Below are 27,856 nucleotides of genomic sequence, written 5' to 3' on the forward strand. Positions count from 1 at the left end.
AGAAGTAACAAGGGATTTCCGAGAATTGATTGGCGAGTAAAGGCCCCTGTTCGAGGTGTGATAACGTTCTTCTTCCGGCTTTTATAACTTAGAGGTAAGTATTTTCTACTATACTGAGCGAATGTAGTCATTAGTTCATATCTTTAGGTTATGCCTCAAACAAATTTCTGTTATTAAAAACGTCGTTGGGCAAGGAGTGTTGAATTAAGGAGTCTTTAATATACAACCATTGAGATTGTCTATATTATGGCACAACATTAGAGTTTCAACTAGCGAAACGACGAATTTGATGAGAAGAGAGACGAAAATCTCAGAGTCCTGAGATTGCAGAGTGTCATTTAATTCATGTTTCCACTGAAAATATATCAAATGTATCACTGTGCCGCGTGCATGACTAAAATGAATGCTACTGTATGCCGTGTATGGAAGAGCAATTATGGAAGTTGTAGTGTATTAAATTACTCTTGAGTGTGGCATTTTTGCGGCAAATAAAGGGAATTACGATATCGTAAATGGCACTTGGGTGCGGCATTTTCGTATTAAATAAGAGGAATCACAGCATCTTACACAGCACATGAATGTGACATTTGCAAATCGTACAAATGGAGTAGTTGAGTACCCGGCATTGCCCGAGTTTGTATTTACTCCATTTCTAAAGTCCACCTCCTCGTTCCCCCTCTCTCTGCCCGTCTCCTCCGCTCCCCTCCCCTCTCAGTCCATTCCCTTCTCGCCCCTCTCTCTCTCCTTCTCCCCCACCTCTCTGTCTACCTCCTCCACCGCCTTCTCTGTGTCCATCTCCACCTGCCCCTCTCTCTGTCTGTCTGTTACTACCCCATCTCTCCATCCATCTGCTCCTTCTCCCTCTTTCCATTTACTCCTCCCCCCTAAGTCCATCTTCTCCAGCTCCCCGTCTCTCCAACTTCTCCTATCCCCTCTATCTCCTCATCACCCTTTCTATCTCATCTTCGCCTTTTCTCTCGTCATCTCTTCCTCCTCCTCCTCCTCCTCCTCCTCCTCTCTCTGTTCCTCTCCTCCTCCTCTTCTCTCTGTCCATTTCCTCCTCCCCATCTCTCTGTCCATCTCCTTCCATCTCTCTGTCCATCTTCTCTGTCCATCTCCTCTTCCTTCCTTTCTCTGGCCATTTCCCCCTCTCCCTCTCACTGTTCATTTCCTCCCCCATATCTATGTCCATCGCTTCCTCCCCCCTCTCTGTCTGTCCATCTCTTCCTCCACACATTCTTTCTCCACGTTATCACCCACACTCTAGTTGCCAGTTGTTGGTTCCTACCACCACAGTCTTTCCATGCAGATAATAAATAATATGTGTACCAAGTTTGTTTGAAACCAATCCATCTGCTTCGCAAGAGTTTTTTATCTGCGGATTTGCCTACCTATACGCTTTCCATATTTATTTCAAATATCTTTAACATATCTTGCACACATTTGTACACATATTTCCCTGACTCTACAGCGAATTTCGGTCTGTAGTTTCGTTTTCATGATGTCATATCTCACTAGCTATGACTTGCGCAATGATATAATTTTGTAGGTACATTCACCGGCTAATATGAGTACTGTCTGCGAAACATGTTGCGAATAGAGTTAGTAGCAACGAGGTAATAAATTCAAAAGTTTTGGATCTTGCGGTAGGTATTCACGCATTCACTGTTTATGACATCATATCTCCTGAACTCTGTGGCCCATAATGATACTATTTTGGAGGTACATTCAGTGCTATACGTGAATACTGGCTGCAAAATGTATCAAAACTACAGTTAGCAGTAAAGAAGCAATAAATTAAAATGTCATACCTGATGCGGCTGTTTGCTACATGAAAAGTGAAAATGTAGCAAGCGATAAACTTTTTTCTTTCTTCATTTTGTGTAGGGTGTCACACAGCGATTCTTTCCAGACTGTAAGTGATACGTGTACCAAGTTTGGTTGAAACCGGTCCAATGGTTTAGCAGGATATGTGGAATATACATACATACATGCATGCATGCATGCATGCATAATGGAAATGAGCGATTGGCGTCATTGGCCAGGAGGCCCCTTGCGGGTCAGGTCCGGCCACCTTGGCGCAGGTCTTATTACATTCGACGCCACATGAGGATGAAATGATGACGAAGACAACACAACACCCAGTCCCTGAGCGGCGAAAATCTCCGACCCAGCCGGGAATCGAACCCGGGCCCGTTGGATGGCAATTCGTCACGCTAACCACAAGCTATCGGGGTGGACATGCATGCATAGATACATACATACGTACACCCATTTTTATAATTTGTATGAATGGATTAGGGGAGCAGCCGCAAGAATGTAAAATGGCTCAAATGGCTCTGAGCACTATGGGACTTAACATCTGAGGTCATCAGTCCCCTAGAACTTAGAACTACTTAAACCTAACTAACCTAAGGATATCACACACATCCATGCCCGAGGCAGGGTTCGAACTTGCGACCGTAGCAGTCGCGCGGTTCCGGACTGAAGCGCCTAGAACCGCTCGGCCACCGCGGCCGGAAAGAATGTAAAGCAGGTTAATCACGAACACTTATTCTTCTAAAGAAAAGTGCTTCTAGAAAACGGCTTTACATGTACAATTTAGCGACCGCTACGTTCGCAGGTTCGAATCCTGCCTCGGGCATGCCTGTGTGTGATGTCCTTAGGTTAGTTAGGTTTAAGTAGTTCTAAGTTCTAGGGGACTGATGACCTCAGAAGTTAAGTCCCATAGTGCTCAGAGCCATTTTGTACAATTTACTGATTGCTAATATAACTGAAATGGAAATAACAAGTTTCTCGGGGTCGCTATCATTGTTTTCAAACGTGGTTGCTAAGAGACAAAATGAACTAGCAGGCGGACTTGGATGGGAGAACAATTGACAATTTGCTGGCGGCGAAGCCAAAGCCGCGCTGGAGTCGTCTAGCGGTGTCTCTTGGCAGCGTGAAGGTAGTGGGCAGACGCTGTGAGTTCGGATGCCCCTGCCCGCGTGCTCGGGCGGCGCGGAGGTAGCAGGTGGCACGGGTCGCTGGGTGTCCGGCGGAGCAGACGCAGCTGACACTAAGCCGCCGACTAGGAAGTGTTCTCCTTTTCCGTCTCGATGGCAAGTTTCTTCCTTCCCATCTCGACGACAAATGCCCTTCCAGGGCGATTTTCTTCTGGACAATCAGGTTATTAACATGCATGTTAAACCTTTCGTACCGCCCACACATGCACGATGTTCTCGAACTGCTTTCCCTCACCAGTCCAGCTTCATGTCCGCAGTCAACAATTGACGTTCTATACCCTTTCGATTCGTGCATTTACAACCTACTACTCTTCTGTTTCTACGCCTCCTTTTTTCCATCTTCAAAATATGTTGGGTATGCTATCACTTACATAATTCTCGCTGCAGGACGCTACAAACTGACGTTAAAAGGGTTTTATAGCATGCGTCCCTCCATCTCGCGAAACAGCGCACATCTTCCCATCTCTAGTTTTACTAGGTGTTTGAGTCAGTTCCCCTTCCACATTTCTCAGCCGTAGAGACCGGTCGCCGGACGCCGAGAAGTTTTATTCCCGAGACATACAGTAGTCTTTGCATGGATGTCATGGGACGTCCATCGCCTGTGGACGTAAAAGTGTGGTGTGACCGGGCCCGTATCTTAAACCGAGGGTGTGGCAGAGGCGTATATAATGGCGACGTGACGTCCAAAGCTGAATCCCAGGCATATCTCTCCCCTATCACAAATTTGACATCCGAACTAACATCATCACCTGTTGCAGGAAGAAGGGAAGGTGTGTGTGCATGGGGGGGGGGGGGGTGGAGGTTGGGAAGGATTTATGCTAACTGTGTCCGTGTCCACTGGATCGTGGCAAACGGCGAGCAACTCAGAAAACGTGCCCCATCTTAGTTGGATGAAGGTTTGGAGAACCTATGGTTCATGAGCTGAGGCTGCTCAGTACCAGCAGTATCTGCAGCTATGTATGAGCGACCACTGTTAGCCACAATACTTGAATGTTCTCTGGCATAAGTAATGGGGTTCATCACTTATCTAACACGATCACGACTTAGAACAGACATTGGTATAATTGCTTTCTGAGAGGCTTATCTCTCGTCCGAAGTCTTGGACACGCTGAAAATGATATCGACACTGTAACTGTGTATGCAGGATCGCCCAGGCTAGAGGATGACTAACCTCGATAGATGCTAGAATAGTACAAACGCTGATTCCAAGATCTTCTTCCATTCGTTGCAATAGTCGCCGCTTCATAATACAGTGCGAATAGTGAGAGGTCTGCCTCGAGCCACTGCTGCTGGGGCTACAGAGCCACAGTCTGATAGTCACAGGAAAAGACAGCTGAATAATTGTACAGATGGTACCTTCTGTTCTGGATATTGTTCTGTGTGTAGGACACGGGCTCGAAGGTTACTTCCATTTGGCAGACTATAACAGACGATCATGTCTGACCTTCTCTTTCGGAATAATAGGCTTTCATTATGCTGGTAAGTGCACAGATAAAACAACAATGTAAAAGTATTCCACAAACTTATCAAAACACAAACTGGTTCCATTAGAACTAAGGTACCTGCTGCCCTTACCCAGAACTGTGAATATGGTTTACAGTAACAACGCTAAAACGTGTTTTTTGCATGCTGTATCCACGGACGATAACAAAGGAATGTGTCCTCATTTGTTTATTACGTTCTGTAGGTCGTTGGCAATAGCAAAGAGCCTGCAGTAGAAAGGTTGTGTTTAACAGTAGCAAAGATGAAACAGTGCTAATAGCTCTTAAAGTATACATTTTAGAATCCGTGTTCACTGGACTTGCCTTCGTCCGTACTATCACCTTTCAAAATATGGAATACATTTTTGGCACTCTGCATAGTTTCATTGTTGTTAAATAGTAAGTGTGCTTGCACCTATAAATGTACTCAGTTACTAGAACCAAACTTATGCCCCCAACCCATATAACTAGTGCAACATTGTTAACAAATCAACTACAAACACGTGTACAAAAGCTGTCAAATTCCAATATCGTGCCGTCTGCCGTTCTTGTCCAATCAGAGCAAAGTACATTTATGAAAAGTAGCTACAAGCGCACGCCGTATAATGTTGTTTTCCAAATCTACTCACTACAAAATGGTTCAAATGGCTCTGAGCACTATGGGACTTAACATCTGTGGTCATCAGTCCCCTAGCACTTAGAACTACTTAAACCTAACTAACCTAAGGACATAACACACAGCCATGCCTGAGGCAAGATTCGAACCTGCGACCGTAGCGGTCGCGCGGTTCCAGACTGAAGCGCCTAGAACCGCCCGGCCACCAGCGGCCGGCTACTCACTGCAGAAAGTTATTTATTTATTGCGTAAGAAATGAGAATGTACGAAATATGGAAAATTCACTAACTGTACTTGTATCTTACATCCTGGTACAGACAGATTACTTGGCAATTAGAGTTCAGGAAAACAGCGGTACGATCATACACAATACCTTCATTGATTGTTCTCTATTTGAAGAGAACAGCGTGAGGATAAATTGACAATGACGTGTCAGATCAAGCTGTATAGATAGTACGAGTACTCTGAAACGAAATCAGAGTCATATCCCAAAGTAGTGAACAAAAGAATACATTTCTTCAAAACTTTTATCACTTTTTTATAACTCTTTCCCGTCAAAAATTGCAGGTATACATGCAGTACTAATAATCAACCGGCTTGGATGACTAATGGCATTAGAATGTCACGTAGGATGCAACGGGAGCAGTATCAGAATATGAACGACAGTTAGAGTCCAGTACCAGCATTTTACTACAAACAATACCTCAAACTGTCCGCACCGTAGCTGAGTCAGTCCGGCTTTCGCAGCCGTGCAGTGCGGACGTGCTGTTGTTTTTGCCTGTGGAGCGCGCGCGCTCGCTGTTGTTTACTTTTCAGCGGCCGTCACTCAAGTGTAGTGGAACCATGACCAACCGTTCTAGAAAATCAACTCTACGATTGAGCTTCTGCAACGACTACACACTACGGAAGGCCTTGGAAGTGGAACGTTTCCTACGCGACGTCGCTAAGATCCCAGCTTCCGACATCTTGGGCATCCATTTGTCCATATTAAGCAGTAAGGTGTACGTCAAAGTCGTCAGTGACGCGGTGTGCGAAAGAATACTTCGCGACACAAAACACGGACTACGCTTTTACCACGCCGACGGAAATGTCGTTGCGGTCACTGTCGACCACGCATGCTTGGGAATGCGCACTATATGAGTTTTCCAACTCCCGTTGGAGCTCCCGGTGGAAGACATTATCGCGGCTTTCCGCCCCTATGCCGGCCGGTGTGGCCGTGCGGTTCTAGGCGCTTCAGTCTGGAACCGGGTGACCGCTACGGTCGCAGGTTCGAATCCTGCCTCGGGCATGGATGTGTGTGGTGTCCTTAGATTAGTTAGGTTTAAGTAGTTCTAAGTGCTAGGGGACTGACGTCCACAGATGTTAAGTCCCATAGTGCTCAGAGCCATTTGAACCATTTTTTTCCGCCCCTATGGCACTGTACATGGCCACACTGCCGAACGCTGGGCGCAATTCCAAACGTACCCCGTTCTTAACGGTGTACGACAAATCACCATCGATCTCCATCGCCACGCGCCATCTTACCTGCAAATCAGCGGGTGCCGCGCGGTCGTCATATACGACGGCCAATCAAAGACCTGTTTCGGGTGCGAAAAAGAAGGCCATCTCAGGTCTGAGTGACTTCAGCGACGACTCACCCAATTGCCAGGCGCTACCGTGGCGCCTCCGACTCCGACGACGGTTTTATCCGGGCTCTCTTCTCCTCCCGCCGGCCACCGACCGTCGGACCATGTATCGGTGACCCTTCCTCCCTGACCGCCGCGACTCCCTCCCGTCGTCCGACACAGAGGGACGAACACGCAAGCAACGTTCACCTAAAAGGCGCAAGTGGAGGGGAACTCCATCAGCGGAGGCGCCGTACGGAGCGAGACAGATCACCTCCCTGAGGCTCCAGGGACCGTCCGGCCCGACGAGGCCTTGGAGAACCTGCATGACGACACGAATGACGACAACATGACGCCGGCTGTGGCTGTGGCTGGTCCGGTGCCCACTCTGCTGGCTCGCCCAGGTGCTCCTGAACTAATGGACTCCGCCGTTGCGACTGCCGCCGAGACGTCCTCCGCTCCTACGAACGAAGTGGAACGTAAGAACATCACAACGTCTTCAATGGCGTAGAGTGAGGACGTCGACGAAGGCCCGAACCACACGCTGGGGACGGAGTTACCTCAGACAGAAGCCTAGTTACGAAGCTGAAACACAGTCAGGTGGCGTACATCATGACTCGCCGTTGCCTCTCTCCTCTTCACCCTCCGCTGATGGAGTTCCCCCCACGGCGGGGTACGACTCCAAACCTACCGAGTAGCGATGCTCAACACTAACACCATTAGCTCCCCCATGAAAATTCAACTGTTGCGAGAGATGATATGGGCATCGGACGTCGATATCGCAGTACTACAGAAAGTACACTTGGCCACACTTTCAGACGTCGCGGGATATAAGACTTATCCTTCTCCTTGTGACCACCTGGGACGTGGCATAGCCATCTGCGCCCGAGAAGGCATTCCTGTGGCTGATATCACATACCTTCTATCGGCCAGAGGCATGGCCGTCACCGTCGTGGGGACGCGTGTTGTCAACATCAGCTCCGTCAGGCTCCTCCCGCAGACGCCACAGAACACACTTCTATTCAGAAGAAACCACCCCTATGTTTCTTGGACGCTGTGACCTTTACTTGCTTTGGGGTGATTTTAATTATGTTCCGCACCCTAAGGATCAAGAACTGCACCTTGTCGTCCGTGATCTGTCACTCCGCGCCACTTCGGAAGTTCGGCACGGCGACGCACCTGGACATCCTCACCAGAAGAGTCACTCCGCGAGCCCCCTTTATAGGATTTACGTCTCTCGGGAACTCACACCTGCAGTCCAAGGTGCAGAACTTTGGCCCTTGGCCTTTTCGGACCACTGTGCCTACATATGCAACATTCTCCTTCCACAGCAAGTGGTATGGCGTAGTCGTGCACCGTGGAAGCTAAACACCTCCCATCTTCATGATCCCGAATGTCTTCAACGTGTTACCGAGACATAAGCTACCTGAGAACGTCGCTTACCCAATTACTGCACAATCTTGACTTGGTGGCTGGAATGTGCCAAACCTGCCATTCGACGTACCTTGATTCAGTATGGCACGGAAGTAGCTGCGTGGCGCCGGCACACTACCGACTATTTCTTCGCCGTTCTCCGGGACCTGGACGCCCAGACGCCCACCCCTGAAACCCAGAGGGAACGCAGCAGTATTAAGGCACAAATTGTAACGTTGTCACGCTGTAGACTGCAGGGGGCGGTGGTGCGGACCCGACGTCAAGATTCGGCGGAAGAAGAACATTACACCATGCATCTTATCACCTCCGACAGGAAACACCGACGACAACGACTCATCACCGAGATCTGCACTTGTCGTGCCCAGAAAGTTGCCAGACCGAAATCTCCAATACCTTTGTAGACCACTACCGCACATTTTACCAGGAGAAGACTACTAACAACCGCGCTGAGGACGAAGCGGACGAGCTGATAGAGCCAGTTACGCGCAACGAAGCTCACGATGCAATCAACAAAGGTGCTCAGAATAAGTCACTGTTGACGGATTGCCGTTTGAATTTTATCACACTTTCCTCGCTCTAATGGCGTCACGGTGGACGACGATGTTTTATGAACTGATGACAGTGGGGAAAGCCGTACCGCCGTCACTGGAATTATTATACCCATCCACAAACCGACTCCGGGAATGACTACAGCACATTACCATCCCCTGACTCTGCTTAACGCAGACTATAAATTTTTTACACTCCTACTGGCGACGCGATGCCACAAGATCCTGCCTAGCATTCTATCCCCGGAACAGACAACTCTGGGTGGCTCAGTTAATATACAAACGGCGACAGGAGAATGTCGTGATTTAATTGCACTGGCAGCGTGCAGACCCCGCGCCGCGGTGGTTGCCGTTGATTTTGACAGCGCATTCGACAAGGTGCGGCATCGTTTTCTGTTCTCAGTAATGAGATGAATGAGTTTTTCACCCGCCTTTATCGATGTCATGCGGCGCCTGTACGGCACCGCCGAACCGCTGACTCAGGTCAATGGCCGTGTGGCGGGACCAGTGCCGATCCGGCGTTCCATAAGGCAAGGTTGCCCACTTTCGACCCCACTTTATGCCATAAACCTGGAGCTACTCATCGGGAATCTGAGGAGCCACCTTTCTGGTCTCACTTTGCGACAGCACAGTTTTCGGTGTCGTGAGTATGCGGACTACGTCCTCCTCTCGGTCCGCTCACGTAATGAAACACAAACGGTGATTGGTTTGATATCAACGTTCGCAACAGCAGCTGGCAGTAACATGAACGTGGCTAAATCCACGGCAGTATCTATTGGACGCGGTCTCTCACATGACGACTTAGCACCTCTCCCGTGTGTACAGAAGCTACGATACCTTGTTATCATTTTCACCTCCACCGTGCGCCGCTCCACTGCCATCAATTTTCGGCTTGCTCTCCACATTATCCGCACGGCGGTGCCGCAAAATCTCCTCCGCCGTCTCGATTCTTTGCAATGTATCCAATACCTCAAACAACATGTGGCGTCCAGAATGGTCCACATCGCACAGGTACTTCCGCTGCCATCAATTATTGGACGCAGGCAGCCTCCAGGCTGCTTTCGGATACTTTCTTATGGCCGGTACGCTATTTAAGGTCCATTACGAAACGCTCACACTACAACCGCTCCGCAGGCCTCAGCCTTGTGAATGTGTGACTCGGGGCTGCGTCCTTGTACTGTCCACCATGCACATGCGGTGGAACGGGGGGCCCTCCCTTACGCGCAGGTTGCTGGAAATTCTTATTCCCGCTACCATAACGCCACCAGTACCAGTCGGACACATCAAGCACCATCTGACGCACATTTCTGACTTCATCGTCGACTTCAGTTATGCTCACACACACTTACTTAACACGCGTTCTCCTCGACCTGAAGATTTTTACACCCCACTGTTTCGTTACATATACAGCAACAACATCGAACTTAGACATCCATCGACGCGGTGGCCCACGGTTTGGCGTCATATCCACCAGCTTTTCTTTCCCTCCAACGTCCGGGCAACATGGTACCACGTCTCATGTGGAAAATTCGCCACAAATCAACATCTTCGCGCCATCGGACTAATAGACTTCCGCCTTTGTTCAATTTGCCACCTCATGGATGACGATGTCCACCAACTGACTTGTGCGGCCACCAGTGACCTCTGGAAACTTGGTCGACAGTTAGTTGCCTGTTACCTCCGCGTTCCGCCGGATTAGATTGACCCATGGACTTTTATCCATCCTGAGGATACTTATTTTCCCGCCACCAAAAATCATGCGATTGTATGGGTCAAGGGGTGGACGATCACCTACATGTATAATAATGGCGACAAGTCACACCTTGACTTCTGGCGCCCACAGTGAAGTCGAGCACGGGCCACGCTACCGCGACTTCTTCGCCAAATACCTACACGCGATCTTTGCATCACCCCCGCTCAGCTGGATGTTGCTATACGCGGACGATACTCCCCTCCCCCCCTCCCTCTCTCCCTGCTGGCATCTGAGACTCTCCGCGCTACTTTCTGTATCGTAATCCATAGTGGAGTAGGCTCACTGACACGCACCTCCTTTCTTTTATGCTCTATCCCAGAGCACGCTGGTCATTCCCCCAACATTACACTCTGCCTCCACGTTCCATTTGCCGGGCAGTTGCCTGCAAGTCTTTTCCGACACCTTGTTAACAAAGGCTTTTGCTCGCCTTGTTAGAGTGTAATGATTCCGCCGGAAGGATGGCATTTCTGTTGTATTTATGATTGTACAAATAAAGATATTTTGTTTACATACCCTGTTCCCGGTTAAAAAAAAACTAGAGGGGAGTGATTCAGGAATGGGAAGGGGAAGGCGTCGTAGCCAGGCCTCGGCTTTCCACCCCTACCCACTCTGTCTCCACTAGCTCAGAACTGACCACTCAACTCTTCACAATTTTTTTTATAATTAAAAAGACGTGGTCACGGCGCCGGCTTGTCATATCGGGGGGCCCAGTTTCGATTACCGACTGGCTTTCAGATTTTCTCCACTCAGGGCCTCGGTGTTTGTGTCGTCTTCATGATCATCATTTTATCCTCATCGACGCGCAAGTCGCCGAAGCGGTGTCACCTCAAAAGACTTGCAGTGAGCGATCGGGTGTACCCGCCGGAAGGCCCTCGCCACACAACATTTCATTTTCACCTCAAAGTGCTGTGTAATGTTACGAGACCGGCTAAAATGACGCATTACGCCAAGAGATTAAACGGCTCTCAGAATAAAACTACAACCATGTGACAAACTGTAAAAGAGGTATCAGGGCAGAGTGTAGTGCCCAACACATTACATCACTCTTGTATGAGACTGAAGTTATTAGTGATCTAACAGAATTGTGCAAGGTATTTATTAAGCAATCTATGTCGATAGTCGACAAATTAAATAAAAATTTGACTGATACCGGTAAATATGCAGAGCACTTTATAGCTGATGTTCCGAAAAGGCTACATAACATACAGCTGCAGGAAACAAGCAAAGATGGAAATGATTAAATTATTATGTCATTAACGGTGTGATGAGATTTCAAGTACTATTATGCAGATCACTGCACCATACACTAGTTCTAGACTCAGTCATTTGTGAAATGTTTCTTTTATGTGGGGTCTGTTCGTTGATAGACAGAAATACTCTTTATTTAAACTATTTCGTAAAAAAAGTGATAGAGAGAAGGCAGATAATTACCGACCAGTTTCGTTGTTACGAGTGTTTCCAAAAGTTTTTGAGTAAGCAATGTACATGAGAGTAATAGCACATCTCGGTACCCATAAGTTTCTCTCAGGCTCGCAGTTATGTTTCAGGAAAGAGGAACCTACAGAAAATACAAGTTATTCTTGTATGTGTGAGGTACAATTAGAGCTAAACAATAAGTTGAGGACAGTAGCTACTTTCTTTGATTTAACAAAATAACATGACTGCGTGGGCCAAGCAATGCATCTGAATAAGTTAGAACACTAAGGGATTAGGTAAAAAGCTCAACAATCTTTCACTTCATACCTGGAAAGCGGGAAGCACAATTCTGTCCTCCAGTGTAAAGAAACAGAGAAGAGATTTGAATCTGACAGGAGTCATGTAAGGTGGGAGGTGCAACAGCGTAGTGTTCTGGGTCCATTGCTTTGCTTGATATATATCAATAATTTGCCACTAACCATAACAGATGGCACAAATATTATGCAGATGACATAAATATTATCGTGAAAGATGTGGAAAGTAATGTAAATGACATAGCTAACAGCGTAGCATGTGGCTTTCAGAGAAGATTAACTCTTAACTGTAAAAAAATCGAATGCATACAGTCTTTGAGATGGAACACCTGTTAAAGCGAAATTTTATTGTCTGAAATTTCTCCAAGGTAGTATTATAGGTCGTCTGTTGTTCCTTCTCTATATGAACGATTTAATACACAATATGAGCAGGAGTCTTAGGTTATCTGCAGATGATGTTGTCGTTTATCGTCTAGTAAATTCATCAGAATATCAAAATCAATTGCCAAATGATTGAGATAAGATATCTGTATGGTGTGAAAATTGTCATTTGACCCTAAATAATGAAAAGTGTGACGTCATCCACACGAGCGTCAAAAGGAATCCGTTAAACTTCGCTCACACGATAAATCTGTGAAATCTAATTCAGCTAAATATCTAGTAATTACTTTTACGAACAACTTAAATTTGACAGAACACATAGAAAAAGTTCTGGGGAAGGCAAAACAAAGACTACTTTTACTGGCAGAACACTTAGAAGATGCAAAAGATTTACTGAAGAGGCTGCCTATACCACGCTTGTCCATTCTGTATTGAAGTACTACTGCGCGATCGGGGATCCTTATTAGATAGGATTAACAGAGTACATCGAGAAAGTTCAAAGAAGGGCAGCGCGTTTTGTGTTGTCAAGAAAGAGGGGAGAGAGTGTCACGGACATGATACAGGATTTGGGACGGACATCAACAAAACAAATGCGCTTCTCGTTGCGGCAGAATCTTCTCACGAAATTTCAGCCACCAACTTTCTCCTCCGAAAGCGAAAACATTTTGCTGTCACCGATCAACGGAGGGAGAAACGATCTTCATAAGAAAATAAAGGAAACAAGAGCTCGCACAGAAAGATATAAACACATCACAAAAAGTTCTGCAACACCCCTGTTCCCAGAACTCCTGAAGACAGACGTTGACTGTGTATATTGTGTCACAGCCACAGTCTCTTTGAATGATGTCACTAAACTCGCCAAAAGATGTAAAGACGGAGGGGGTCTGACAGCCGATCAGTTCCAGTCATTCCACCAGGAAGGAGGCATACGGCTCGTGTTGGTTGTAGTAGTTCAACCATGCCTAGACGGTCAATACCGCGGTTCGATCGCGTCCGCATTGTTACTTTGTGTCAGGAAGGGCTATCAACAAGGGATGTGTCCAGGCGACTCGGAGTGAACCAAAGCGATGTTGTTGGTTCATGGAAGAGATACAGAGACAGGTACTGTAGATGACATGCCTCGCTCAGGCCGCCCAAGGGCTACTACTGCAGTGGGGTGGTACAACATGCAATGTGCAGTTTTCATGAGCAATAAAAAGGATGGAAATGATGTTTATGTTGATCTCTATTCCAATTTTCTGTATAGGTTCCGGAACTCTCGGAAACGAGGTGATGCAAAACTCTTTTCAATGTGTGTAAATAAAAATAAAAAATAAGAAACAGGGCGATGGCGGAATTATTCTCTTAAGAGGACAGTGGCTTGAGCTTTCCTGGTTTCTGTTATTGTTACATAAAACTAAAGTATGTTTCAGTGTTACTGGTGGCCAGATCCACCACATCATGGTTCATTTCTTCTCTCCAGACGTGGTATTTTATAGTGAATCAATTGGTCACAGGTGTGTTTTAATATCGCTTAAGAATAATCATAATGAATTTCACTTGATCTGTGTTCCATAAATTCGTTGAATATTAACCGCATTGAACTTATCTGAGAAGTTGGTTAGGGAAAGCTCAAAGCTCACAAATCCTTCTCTAGAAATTTTAATATCATCGACGACATGAGTTACATTAAATTTCGTGTACTTACGATTTCTCAAGGCGGCTGAGACAAATCCTCCAATAAAATTTCACACAAATACTGCTTGGTATTTTAACATGGCATCACACCTGTCGTTTATTGAAAATGCATCAGCTAGCCACGGTTGAGAAATGAACTCTTACACTCCATCCCAAGTGAGTATTACTTTAGCGTGTGTTGGAATTCTAGCAAAGTGGTAGGCAATACCTCAAAATCATGTCCGCTATTTCTCTGATTCAGAGCACAAATTCAGATAGCATAATTGCCAGTCATAGTGGCTTCATAAGCCTGTCAGTAACGGTATTTCTATTGGTCTGAAAATAGTTAACTGGTGTTGTCTTTCTGAAAACAAGCAAAGTATTTATTCTGTTGAAAGTTAGTTGAACACCGTCTCGCGTTGTGACTCATGGCCGCAATCGAAGGAAAGGAGGAGACTTAGGGTATGACATCCCGTCGACCACGATGTCATTAGAGACGACGCATAGATTCAGTTTCGGGAAGGAAATCGTCCGTGGCCTATCAAAACAACTATACCACCATTCGCTTTAAGTGATTGAGGGAAGCCATAGAAAACCGAAATCTGGATGGTTGGACGAGGGTTTGAACCGACTTTCTCCAGAATATGAGTGTAGTGTTTTGTCACTGCGCCATCTTTTTCGGTGTCTCCATTTGGCGATGATACACTCATCACAGTCCACTTTAATTTTTTTCCAAATATACAAACTTTAAGTGGTTAAAGGTGCGCGCATGACTAACCGGAAATTAAAACAAATGCTTTGGATTTTTAATCTGAACTTATACTCGGAGTTACAAAAAAAAAATGTTGTCTTTATTCCTCGCTAGTCTATCCCGTGCAAACTTCTTCTTCTGCTGTAACTACTGCGGCCTCACCCATTGGAACCTGCTTAGTGGAATCGTGCTTTGGTCTCCCTCCATAAATTTTAGAGCCTTGCCCCATTGCACCCACTTCTCTCCGTGACCAAACTGAAGTTTTCTTGATGCATCAGGATGTGTCTTATCAACTGATTCCTTTTTTCAGTCCACATGTGCCATAAATTTCTTCTCAGGCAAATTAGACGTCCATATCCTACATCACTGCCAATTATGCAGTCTTCTGTCACCTGATACTCCTGTTGCAGGTAAAAGTTAAATACCGATGTGGCACACACGAATAATCGCAAGGGGATAGAAAAAGCTGAACGTTCCCTTCCTATGAATGAATCTCTATCAACAACATCCCAGTCTGCCTCTTGATATGGAACATTTAACTCAGGACACGGACGCATAGTTGAATGGTCACCATCTGTACGTCATAACCTACTTTTCCCTAGCTAGTTAAATGTCGGTGACGATACCTTTTCTCAGAGTGGCTCGCGTCGACACACTCCTTGCCAACCTCGGTATAGATGCCACGGCATAGACTACGCAGGGAAAGGACTTCATAGGTTTTCTCACAGTAGTCTGTACTCGTCGTCTACATCTACGTCTATCCTTCGCAAGTCACCTAATGGTGCGTGGTGAAGGGTACTTCTGGCACCACTCACTGACCTCCCTTCCCTGTTCCATTCGTGAATGACGTATGGGAAAGATGATTGTCACGAAACCTCTGTTGTTGTTGTTGTGGTCTTCAGTCCAGAGACTGGTTTGATGCAACTGTCCATGCTACTCTATCCTGGGCAAGGTTCTTCATCTCCCAGTACCTACTGCAACCTACATCCTTCTGAATCTGCTTAGTGTATTCATCTCTTGGTCTCCCTCTATGATTTTTACACTCCACGCTGCCCTCCAACACTAAATTGGTGATCCATTGATTCCTCAGAACATGTCCTACCAACCGATCCCTTCTTCTAGTCAAGTTGTGCCACAAATTCCTCTTCGCCCCGATTCTATTCAATACCTCCTCATTAGTTATGTGATCTACCCATCTAATCTTCAGCATTCTTCTGTAGCACCACATTTCGAAAGCTTCTACTCTCTTCTTGTCCAAACTATTTATCGTCCACGTTTTACTTCCATACATGGTTACTCTCCATACAAATACTTTCAGAAACGACTACCTGACACTTAAATCTATACTCGATGTTAACAAATTTCTTTCTTCAGAAACGCTTTCCTTGCCATTGCCAGCATACATTTTATATCCTCTCTACTTCGACCATCATCAGGTATTTTGCTCCCCAAATGGCGAAACTCATTTACCACTTTAAGCGTCTCAATTCCTAATCTAATTCCTACAGCATCACCCGATTTTATTCGACTATATTCCATTATTCCCGTTTTGCTTTTGTTGATGTTCATCTTATATCCTCCTTTCAAGACATGGCGCATTCCGTTCAGCTGCTCTTCCAGGTCCTTTGCTGTCTCTGACAGAATTACAATGTCATCGGCGAACCTCAAAAAATGGTTCAAATGGCTCTGAGCACTATGGGACGTAACATCTATGGTCATCAGTCCCCTAGAACTTAGAACTACTTTAACCTAACTAACCTAAGGACATCACACAACACCCAGTCATCACGAGGCAGAGAAAATCCCTGACCCCGCCGGGAATCGAACCCGGGAAGGCGAACCTCAAAGTTTTTATTTCTTTTCCATGGATTTTAGTTCCAACTCCGAATTTTTCTTTTGTTTCCTTTACTGCTTGCTCAATATACAGTTTGAATAACATCAGGGATAGGCTACAAGCCTGTCTCACTCCCTTCCCAAATACTGCTTCCCTTTCATGTCCCTCGACTCTTATAACTACCATCTGGTTTCTGTACAAATTGCAAATAGCCTTTCGCTTCCTGTATTTTACCCCTGCCACTCTAATTTCTCGAATTTTCTCGGTATGGTTATTACGCGAGACGTACGTGGGTGGAAGTAATATGTTGTCCGAATCTTCCCGGAACGGACTCTCTTGGAAACTCAATAGTGAACCTCTCCATGATTCATGACACTTCTCTCGTAGCGTCTGCCGCTGGAGTTTGTTGAGCATCTCCGTAACGCTCAGGCACCAACTAAGCGATTCCGTGACGAAACGTTTCGTTGTTTCGTTCTCCGGTGGATCTTGTCTATGTCCTTTATTAATTTAACCTGGTAAGGGTCTCAGACTGATACTGATTATCAGTTCAAGAAGGTTTAAGGTCATCTGTCTTCTATTTTCCCCTTCTACCACCCCCAGCCCCCTCCCCAAAGACGCAATCAGTGTACTCCATCTTTCTGCGTGTAGAGTAAAGTCCATGTGCAAGTTTGAGAGAGTTTTCTAATGTTTGTGTAGCGTTTATCTAAGATGTAACATGGGTACAAGCTCGTTATTCACCCAGTCTGGGACTGCCCGTAAACCACTTCCAGGCTTGTCGGCACCGAGCGGTCTCTGGCGCTGCAGTCATGGACTGTGCGGCTGGTCCCAGCGGAGGTTCGAGGAGTCCTCCCTCGGGCATGGGTGTGTGTGTTTGTCCTTAGGATAATTTAGAATTTTGGTTAAGTAGTGTGTAAGTTTAGGGACTGATGACCTTAGCAGTTAAGTCCCATAAGATTTCACACACATCTGAACTTTTTTTTGTTTTTTTTTTTAGCTTGTCGGCAAATCGGGCCTCGTCGTTAACCCACCAAGTAGATTCGGGCCTGGTCCGCCCCAACTTCACGTCTCAGAAGAGGGCGATTTAAGATGCACAGCTATCCGGGTGGGTCCCAGACTGATGAGCAATACTCACGAATGTTGTGGGTATATATGTTTCGGGGGACACCAAACAATTTGCCACGACGACGATGGTTGCAAAAGAGATGCAGAAGTGTGTAGCTGTGATGACTTCTGTTTGTTGCAGAGCATGCAGGCGGCACTGAGGCTGACATGCATGGTGGTGGCGGCGGGCGCGCTGTCGGCAGTGGCGCTGCCACCGCAGCTGCTGAGTGAGCGCCGTACCTACGTAGACCTCTGCATCAACGGGCTGGGCGCTGACTCGTGCGTCTCTCTCTTCGAGGCTGCCTTGCCATCCAACCTGACGCACAGTGCCACGGACAAGCAGAGTGGCGTCAAGCCGCGCAACACTGTGTGTCCCACGCTCTGCCAAAACGGGTTGGGCTACCCGTTGTGTCGCTGCAGGCAGCTGTTCCCGCGGCCCGCCGCCAACTGGACAGCCATCTGTGACGCCTTCTGTTCACTGCAGAATGTCACGGTTAGTTCATTCAACTCACCCAGTTCCCACACTGTAACCAGTCCGATGTATGCCTTAATGGTTCGCTTTACACTGAGGTGACAAAAGTCATGGGATATCTTTTAATACCGTGTCGGATCTCCTTTTATCCTTCGTAGTGCAGCAGCTCGATGTGGCATGGACTCGATTAGTCGTTGGAAGTCACCTGCAGAAATATTGAGTCATGCTGTCTCTATAGCCGTCCATAATTGCGAAAGACCTGCTGGTGCAGGAGTGAGTGCACGATTATGTCCCATAAATGTTCGGTGGGATTCATGTTGGGCGATATCTGTGGCCAAATCTTTCGCTCGAACTGTCCAGAATGTTCTTCAACCAGTCGCGAGCTATTGTGTCCCGGTAACATGACTCATTGCCGTCCAGAAAAATTTCATCTTTGTTTGGGAACATGAGCTCCATGAATGTCTGCAAATGGTCTCCAAGTAACCGAGCATAACCATTTCCAGTCAATGATCGGTTCAGTTGGAACAAAGGATCCAGTATATTCCATGTGAACACAACCCACACAATTACGAAGCCACCACGAGTTTGCACAGGGACTTGTTAACAACCTCGATCCATGGGTTCGTGGGGTCTGTGCCACTCTAAGGTCTAATTGAAATGGTCAAGAGCCCAGGAGAGGCATTGCAGACGATGTCGAGCTGTTAGCAAAGGCACTCGCGTTGGTCGTCTGTTGTCGGAGTCCATTAATGCCAAATTTCGCTGCACTGTCCTAATGGATACGTGCCTCGTATGTCTCACATTTATTTCTGGAGTTATTTCACGCAGTGTTGCTTGTCTGTTGGCACTGACCACTCTACGCAAATGCCGCTGCCCTCGGTAGTTAAGTGAAGCCCGTCGGCCACTGCGTTGTCCTTGGCGTGAGGTAATGTCTGAAATTTGGTATTCTCGACAAACTCTTGACACTGAGGCTCGCGGAACATTGAATTCCCTAGTGATGTCCGAAATGGAATGTCCCAAGCGTCTAGATACAACTACCATTCAGCGTTCAGAATCTGTTAATTTCCGTCGTGCTCCCATAATGACCCGAATACAAACTACATTTCTGCCAATGTATTGCCCTTTTATACCTTGTGTACACAATACTACCGCCACCTGTATATGTGCATATCGCCATCCCATGGCTTTTATCACTTAAGTGTTTTACGCACACTTCTTTTTAAGGAAACAGTGCCCTGTCTTACGAGTATAAATGTTAAATCAACGATTTTGATATTAATATAACAAGCTTCCTCTATATTTTACAACGCAAGTGTCCATGAGTACTTAGTTCAGTGCCTACGACTTCCAAGCTACGCCACACATTTACTCCAACTGATCTCTACGATTTTTTGACTTCAACACCTTCTACACTTTCGTGGCAAAAGTTAGTAATAACGTAAAAGGTACACTAGGAATTATGAAATGTACTATATCACTAAATGACAAAGTCACCTGGTATTGCGCTGATAATGGCGTTACTCTTGTGATAATCCATCAACATGTTCTGTATCTTCCATGATACGTTCCAAAACCATGTGTCAATCATGAAATGCTGTAAGCACGGAAATCTAACACTAATCTGCCCTTCCTTTATACGTACGGATACTTCCACTGTTTTAATACGGTATCTGAAAGAATTTATTTATCTGAATATTAATACATGGTTGAACCTCAGGAAGAAAAATTGAAACTTTCATTGAAATCGAGTCGTAATACATTTATTGATTGTTGATATACATGAGTTAGAGCCAAGAAGCCTAGATAGTCCACAAACTACCACATATCGATACAGTCAGAAAAAGCAAGTCTAATTCTCCCTCACCGAAAGGAGCACAATATACAGTGGTTTCGTCCTGTGACGGTATGTCTATAAATGTTCTTCTGCTACAGCTCCTTTGCGTTCCTTTGTTCTTGGAACTCGGTTATGGGATCACACCACATTACCCGGTGCGTGCAGGTCGGCAGCGATTTGCTATAGTGATTAGCATCTCCGCAAGTCCCGGTCAATTCTTCTTTGGACTCCGACTGTTATGTACGACACAGCATAAAAAGAATCGATTCATACATTCCTGAAACAAGGAATGATATTACCAATCTAGCACTAGTATTGAAGTGTTGTGTTCGTTCGTGATAATCACGACGCCACACAAGCGCTTTCAGATTCATAGTGGATTCCTCAACCCATTCTAACACAGCTCTGGAGTTATGGAATGATACACAGTTTTGTTAAATGTACAGGTCGGCTTCTGAAGGCGAACAAATACTAGCACTTGATCGGACAATACGTCTCTGCATCTCCCGCTTGTAAGAGACGATAGCAGGTCAATAAGTATCCCATAACTTCCCAAGTAAGCATCTTCCACGCGAGAATTCCTCCTCCACATCTTGCTGAAGAAGGGTATGAATATCAAGGTTTAGCGTCTTTTCGACGATGAGTTGATAAAGGACGGACCACAAGTTTGAATGGGACAAGAGTGGGGAAAGAAATCGGCCGTTTAAAACTAAATATCCCAGGATTCACGTTAATAGAGAGAAACTATGCAAACATAGCTCTATAAGACTTGATGGGGATATGAAACATGCTCCTTTTGAATGCGAATACATTGTCTTAACCACTGCGTCACCTCGTTTTGTCACCAGTCTTACCAATAAGCAGTCTAACCAGTAAGCAGGCATCACCTCAGGCGGTTTCCGATGTACTCGTAGCCTGTCATCGGCTTGTAACGCGATTCATCCGTACGGGAGAACTTTCTCCGTGCTTCGTGTCCCAGAATCGATTTTAATCTCTGTGCTCAGTGATATGCGGGGAGCCGATGTGTAATAATGGGATGTGACTTCTGCACGTCATAAGGGGGAAGTGTCTCTCAATCATTTGGCTGCTCACAGATTGTTGGCATCCAGCGCTGAATTTGGGGGTAATATGCTGCAATGTGTCCCGTCAATCCCTTGAAATGATCTGTGACAGTCGGCGGCGAAACTTCATTATCCATGTGCTGTTGATCACGAAAGCTGACTATGGGCGTCAGTTTTTCCCGAATCGAAGTACCCCCAGTACACTCAAGAAGGATGGCCCGCGAACAGTCCAAAGCATACACCCCCTCCTTTCCAGGGCAGCCATGATTTGATCGCCAACTAATGGGCTCATATCGTTCGTCCTGCCTCTTATGAGCTCGACCATCGTGCAGACATCTCAGTCGCTTCACAAGTCAGACTAATCCATTCACCGTGAGGGAAGAAGCTTCCTCTCTCTAACATAGCAACTGTCTATAATTCAATTACTCATAAGTGTATATTGTCATAAGGCCAGAAAATTTTTATTAGGCGTATCACGGCACACTTATTGGGCAGGTAAACTTGCTTTCACAGCTACGTTACAAAACATTTCTTCAAAATTTCACCACTCTTTAAATCCAGTATATTGTTCAACGTCAGTAACTACCCAAGTAATTTCAATTCTTCCGTGGTTGTATACATGTGACACCGTGGCAACTTCCTTACTGGTTCAGGGGGTATTTCTTCTTAAGCGTAAGTTTAAAAACAAACAAATGCTTCTTGCACTGAAGAAAATGCAGGGAATTTTTGTTTTGTGTCAAGCATTCGTGTTACTGTACTGACCAGGTACAGCCATTTGTCAGCATGACGTGTTGAGCTCTTACAGAATGGATAATAATGATTAATTTGGTGTGAAGTGAGTAAACTATATCCTGAAGCGAAGATTAGTTGAAGTAGTACAATGTGTTTCTTGGAATGAATGGAACAGAAACATTTCAATCAGTGTATTAATGACCAAACGGTAGAATCATCATTCTAGGTAGAATCAGTAAATTATTTTGAAAATCAACATGTATTTTGATTTTCAAGTTTTTTAGTTAAGAAAATCCTAATGTAATTTTGAATAGTTTGTGGCAAAATTTAACAGAATTTTTCAGAAGTGTAAGACAGACTTTAAATGACCTCAATATAACTACATGACTAAATTCATTGCAGCCAAATAAACAGTCTCAGTAACTTTCAAAAGAGAAAACTGAATTTTCTCACGTACAGCTGTTCCATTCAGCTAATCTATTATTTTCCATGTTGTTTTCCCTCAGCAAACCACAAATTTCCTATTACTTTGATTCATGTGAGGGTACGTCACATGCAACTATCATAATCTGGTCTGCAGTGAGACTATTGGCTATGATGAGCTACCTCCGTTCGAGAATTGTGGTGAAAGTGTCTTGACCGTGGATTTGTGAAATGAACCGACCCAAAATTTTAGGGAAAACGTGACTCAGATATAGCTGTATCTTGATTACAATCTGTCTCCTCCAGAATATTAATGTGGACCATTAGGCCGGTTACTGTTTGTCACTGTACTCACCGAGTTTCGTTTCACCTGCACAAATTGTGGATTTCACTTCAGGGGCTATAGGCCGCATTCTTACCGCGTTGTTCTAATAGTTCTCGTTTTGTTACCTCTCATCTTTATTACAATGTCTTTTCACATTTAAAGACTGTAAACGAATCTTATCTCAATGTGTATCTGGATTATATTTGCCTTACTATTTCAAGTTCGGGTTTAATGATTTTTAAACAGTTAATAGTATCACTGCATGCAATAACGTTCCATTATTGTAACCTGCCTACATTACATAAACTCCGAGCAGGCGTACATTTCCTAAAAACGTACCTCACCTGATTATTCGCACAGGATATATCTTTAAGTTAGTCACTTTGACTGCAGAAGAACTATGACAGCTAGAAACTCTTCGACTTTCCGTTATACTCTGTTTCATATTTTTGTTTATTTAAAACACAGCAGCAAATAATATTGGTTGCGCTATATATTTATTAACTATTTTTCAGCCTTCTCTTTCTCTCTAAGAAAATAGAAACTTCCTGTGAAACAAAGCGAACCTCCTTTGTAGCTTTTTTGTGCCTCTCTCTCAAAAACATTTGCCCTTCCAAATAATAGCAACACTCAGGTACCTCGAACTGTCTTACTCACACTCCTACTCTCAATTTATTGGACTAGATCGTTTCCTCCACTCAAATATTTTTTTTTTTAGAATTTTATCAGTATTTGATTTCAGTTATAGATATGATTTATGCGACTCTTCTTACAGTGTGTAAATCAAATAACTTTTCTTCTTTATTACTTTTTAGTTACGTAGCATAAAGAAGAACGTCAATATAAAGGAAGAACACCTGTCTAATCAAATGGAACAGCTGATAAATAGAAGCGTCAATACACTAATATTATACGATTAACAAAATAGTTCCGAAAATAAACTGTATTGCCTTTCTTAATTTCTCCAGTTTGAGTGTACGAGAACAGTCGATAATTTTTTTACACTACTTTTTTATCATACATGCACAGAGCGATCTTTATTGGCATTAAATACACCATTGTTTGTTCCTTCTCTAATAATCGAGTGCGTGGGCAAAATATAATGTACTTTATTATACCCTAACCATTATTCATTGGCCAGTCTCTGTCACTCTTCTCATTATTTTGCTAGTAGACTTAAGTCGTTACAACAGTCTTTGGTTCTGGATAAATCTGTTTCCTACAGTCAGTTTTTTATTCAATTCCACTCTGTCAAGGTCATCAAATTCGGTGTTTTGCATTGCCTCGGGAGGAACAGTGCAGAGAACACTTGTGATAATTTACCAGAGCTGATGTATCTTAATTGTCATCAACAATTGTTTTTCATTCCCATTGCTTCTACCAGACGTTTTAGCAAGTATCACTTTCCAGACATCAGATTCCTTGTGTATTTATGCACAAAATTCTGATTTTTAATTAAATTTTTGGATTTTTCGAACACTCCATCCCATTTTGTCGATGCAGTTATCATCTTTGCTTAGGATGCATGTTTCTTGAACGTTTTTACGGGATTACACTTCAGTTTCAACAATTAATCTCAATAGGACGTAGAATTTCTCACTATTCACTCCTTTTTCCACAAAACAGAGAGTAAAAGAAATAATTTTAATTTAATACTTAATTTAATATACTCATGGAGCATTTCATGACAGAGTTGTTGTATTAAACGGTACTTTTCGCGTTAATTCTGTACAAAAATTCAAGCATTCAATAGTGTCCACCATTATCATCATCGGGAAAGCAACTGACTGACAAATAAGTAACGGAATCGTATATGTGTAGTACTACGCACTGTAACCAGTGCTGCGTCTTTTGTTTCCATCACAATATAGATAAGGGATTATCTCCTCGGTAGTGGCTCAGTATTAAGTGCTCACTTCTACATATTGCTGACTGCATATGTCGTATTAATGTTAAACATGTTATGCACGTTATAATTTCCTTAGCCTCTTTGCCGGCCAGTGTGGCCGAGCGGCTCTAGGCGCTTCAGGGGACGTTCATGAAAAACACACACCACTTAAAGAAAGCACCAAATTCACTTGAAGATACAGAAATGAAACTTTGTAAGATGCGTAACATAAATTTAACACATTTACTGTTAATTTCCTTGATTATATATATTTAACTTTTTATGTAATATAAAAATTTTATTTTCAGAAAATAATATATGTACCTTTTTCTCAGAAACTATTCAAGAGATTTCTATAAATTTTCTTTGTTCAATCTCTTTGCATATAGTAAGATCTTCCAAGACGTTCTTGAATATATCAAATAGGAGAATTTTAACAATTTTTAATTACAATTCTGTGAGTGTAATATAAAATGCAGGCAAATTTCCAAGCACTTCACCCCATGTCTCAGCTTAGACTCATAATTTCAAAATTTACTCTTGAGACAACATTTATTGCGTTTTTGGAAATAAGTGCACAAAATTTCGTAGTTATAGCCTTCATAGGTTCTGAGTAAAAGGTACATAAACTTAAAAAACCATAGCTTTGAGGGAATGCAATTTAAAATTCAATCTAATGTTTTTATTGTGCCACCTCTTCAGAAGGTCCCGGATTTTTACTCAAGGTCCTCTTTCTCTTCAAGGCTTCTCTTCTGGTTTCTCGTTTTCTACCTTCTTTCCTTTGCCAGGTCTTCAATGACTTTTCAGCTGCGTAGAAAATGTGCAAATCTGTTTCTCTAAAGATGTCTTGTGTGAAATTTCCTACATTAAAGCAAGTGTCTCTATCATCTTCATCCTCTCTATGTTCCCATCATTAAATACAAGAACTACATCATATATTGCAATTCTGCAACAGTAGTGGATGAAAAGGGCACAGTTTCCATGTGAGTGAATTTAGAGGCTCATTTGTATGAACACACGTTTTTAGAAGTTCAGGATTCACAGCCTTCTAGGTGTATCCTGCGCAGGTTTGCTTAAAAGTAGTCCACGGAATCGTTGTAAACCGAGCCAGTACTGAAGTTTTGCTTCAAACAATAGGCGTGGCAACAAGATTGCGTCACACATTTAATTATTTTTCAGGCACTTCGGATACGATTTCATCACCGCAACTATGGGAACTTATTGTCTATGAGTTCTACTAATAAGTAGATATTGTTGTTGTGGTCTTCAGTCCTGAGACTGGTTTGATGCAGCTCTCCATGCTACTCTATCTTGTGCAAGCTTCTTCATCTCCCAGTACCTACTGCAGCCTACATCCTTCTGAATCTGCTTAGTGTATACATCTCTCGGTCTCCCTCTATGATTTTTACTCTCCACGCTGCCCTCCAGTACTAAATTGGTGAACCCTTGATGCCTCAGAACATGTCCTACCAACCGATCCCTTCTTCTAGTCAAGTCGTGCCACAAACTCCTCTTCTCTCCAATTCTGTTCAATACCTCCTCATTAGTTATGTGATCTACCCATCTAATCTTCAGCATTCTTCTGTAGCACCACATTTCGAAAGCTTCTATTCTCTTCTTGTCAAACTGTTTATCATCCATGTTTCACTTCCATATATGGCTACACTCCATACAAATCCTTTCAGAAACGACTTCCTGACACTTAAATCAATACTCGATGTTAACAAATTTCTCTTCTTCAGAAACGCTTTCCTTGCCATTGCCAGTCTACATTTTATATCCTCTCTACTTCGACCATCATCAGTTATTTTGCTCCCCAAATAGCAAAACTCCTTCACTACTTTAAGTGTCTCATTTCCTAATCTAATTCCCTCAGCATCACCTGACTTAATTCGACTACATTCCATTATCCTCGTTTTGTTTTGTTGATGTTCATCTTATATCCTCCTTTCAAGACACTGTCTATCCCGTTCAACTGCTCTTCCAGGTCCTTTGCAGCCTCTGACAGAATTACAATGCCATCGGCGAACCTTAAAGTTTTTATTTCTTCTCCATGGATTTTAATGCCTACTCCGAACTTTTGTTTTGTTTCCTTTACTGTAGATTCAAAACTGGAATTTTCGGTCAATTTCATGAACGTCTCCTCCCCCCTCTCTCTTAAACAACATCCCGGAGAAGGACTTTTCTCATAGTTTTACATGGTTGAATGAACTTCTTTACGTTCTGCTTAAGTGGAGAAAAACAACGTATAACACCTGAAACATTAAAACCGCCATCTTAACTTTTGTGCCGGCCGGTGTGGCCCAGCGGTTCTAAGCGCTACAGTCTGGAACCGCTTGACTGTTACGGTCGCAGGTTCGAATCCTGCCTCGGTCATGGGTGTGTGTGATGCCCTTAGGTTAGTTAGGTTTAAGTAGTTCTAAGTTCTAGGGGACTGATGACCTTAGAAGTTAAGTCCCATAGTGCTCAGAGACATTAACTTTTGTCTATTTTTTGTTGATCCAATCAAGATACGTCCCGTGATGGCAACAAAACCGCTTTGGATATCTTTTCATCGCTGGCACCAATGTAGTCTCTGTTCGCAGTGGTTATTACTACTTAATTTACATCTGTGTGATTCAGTTGCTTCTTTGACAGGCAGTTGCCTTCTCGACGAAGACAGTGGTAGACATATCGAAAGCTCGGATTTTCATAGAAAAATAATGGGAAAAGTTCACCGTAACATTTGATACAAAATACAAATTTTTGTCGAAGTTGGTCAGTTTTTTCTTCGTTTAATTTTAAGCTACTCTTTTGTACAGTGCATTTTTAACTCCATTCTTAGAATGGCTTACTCATTAATTCTCAAGAAATTTCACGTAGTTTAGAAATGTAACAGTTAAAATGTTTCAGGTTTATGGCTGCAGCGAATGTAAGAAGCAAGACACCGTGCTGAGAACAATGACGAAGTCAATGGCGACGTTTGAGGCGGCGGAGACGGAGGAGGACTGGGACGCGCTGTGCCACGTGCTCTGCAAGCAGGGGGACGGCGGCCTCGCCTGCAGCTGCGACATCATTCCCTAAATCTCAACTCTTTAGTTATTCGCTACGTATTGTTTAGAGGCATAAGTCTCATCAGTTTGCTCCACAAGAAAACGGATCAATGAGTGGACAAAATATGGTGAATACCAATAGATGTAATATTTGATCCTCTAACAATAATGTAATCTCACTGACATGAGCCAAGTTCT

General features: G+C 44.2%; 1 protein-coding gene across 1 annotated transcript; it reads left to right on the forward strand.

Moving 5' to 3' along the window:
• Window positions 1–27,856, forward strand: LOC126185067 (uncharacterized). The gene is made up of 3 exons (XM_049927832.1): window positions 1–94; window positions 18,037–18,387; window positions 27,519–27,856. The coding sequence occupies exons 2-3, from the start codon at window positions 18,040–18,042 to the stop codon at window positions 27,687–27,689; spliced, it is 519 nt and encodes a 172-aa protein (XP_049783789.1). The 5' UTR covers window positions 1–94; window positions 18,037–18,039; the 3' UTR covers window positions 27,690–27,856.

The sequence above is a fragment of the Schistocerca cancellata genome, chromosome 4, assembly GCF_023864275.1.
Source record: "Schistocerca cancellata isolate TAMUIC-IGC-003103 chromosome 4, iqSchCanc2.1, whole genome shotgun sequence".
Lineage (NCBI taxonomy): Eukaryota > Metazoa > Arthropoda > Insecta > Orthoptera > Acrididae > Schistocerca > Schistocerca cancellata.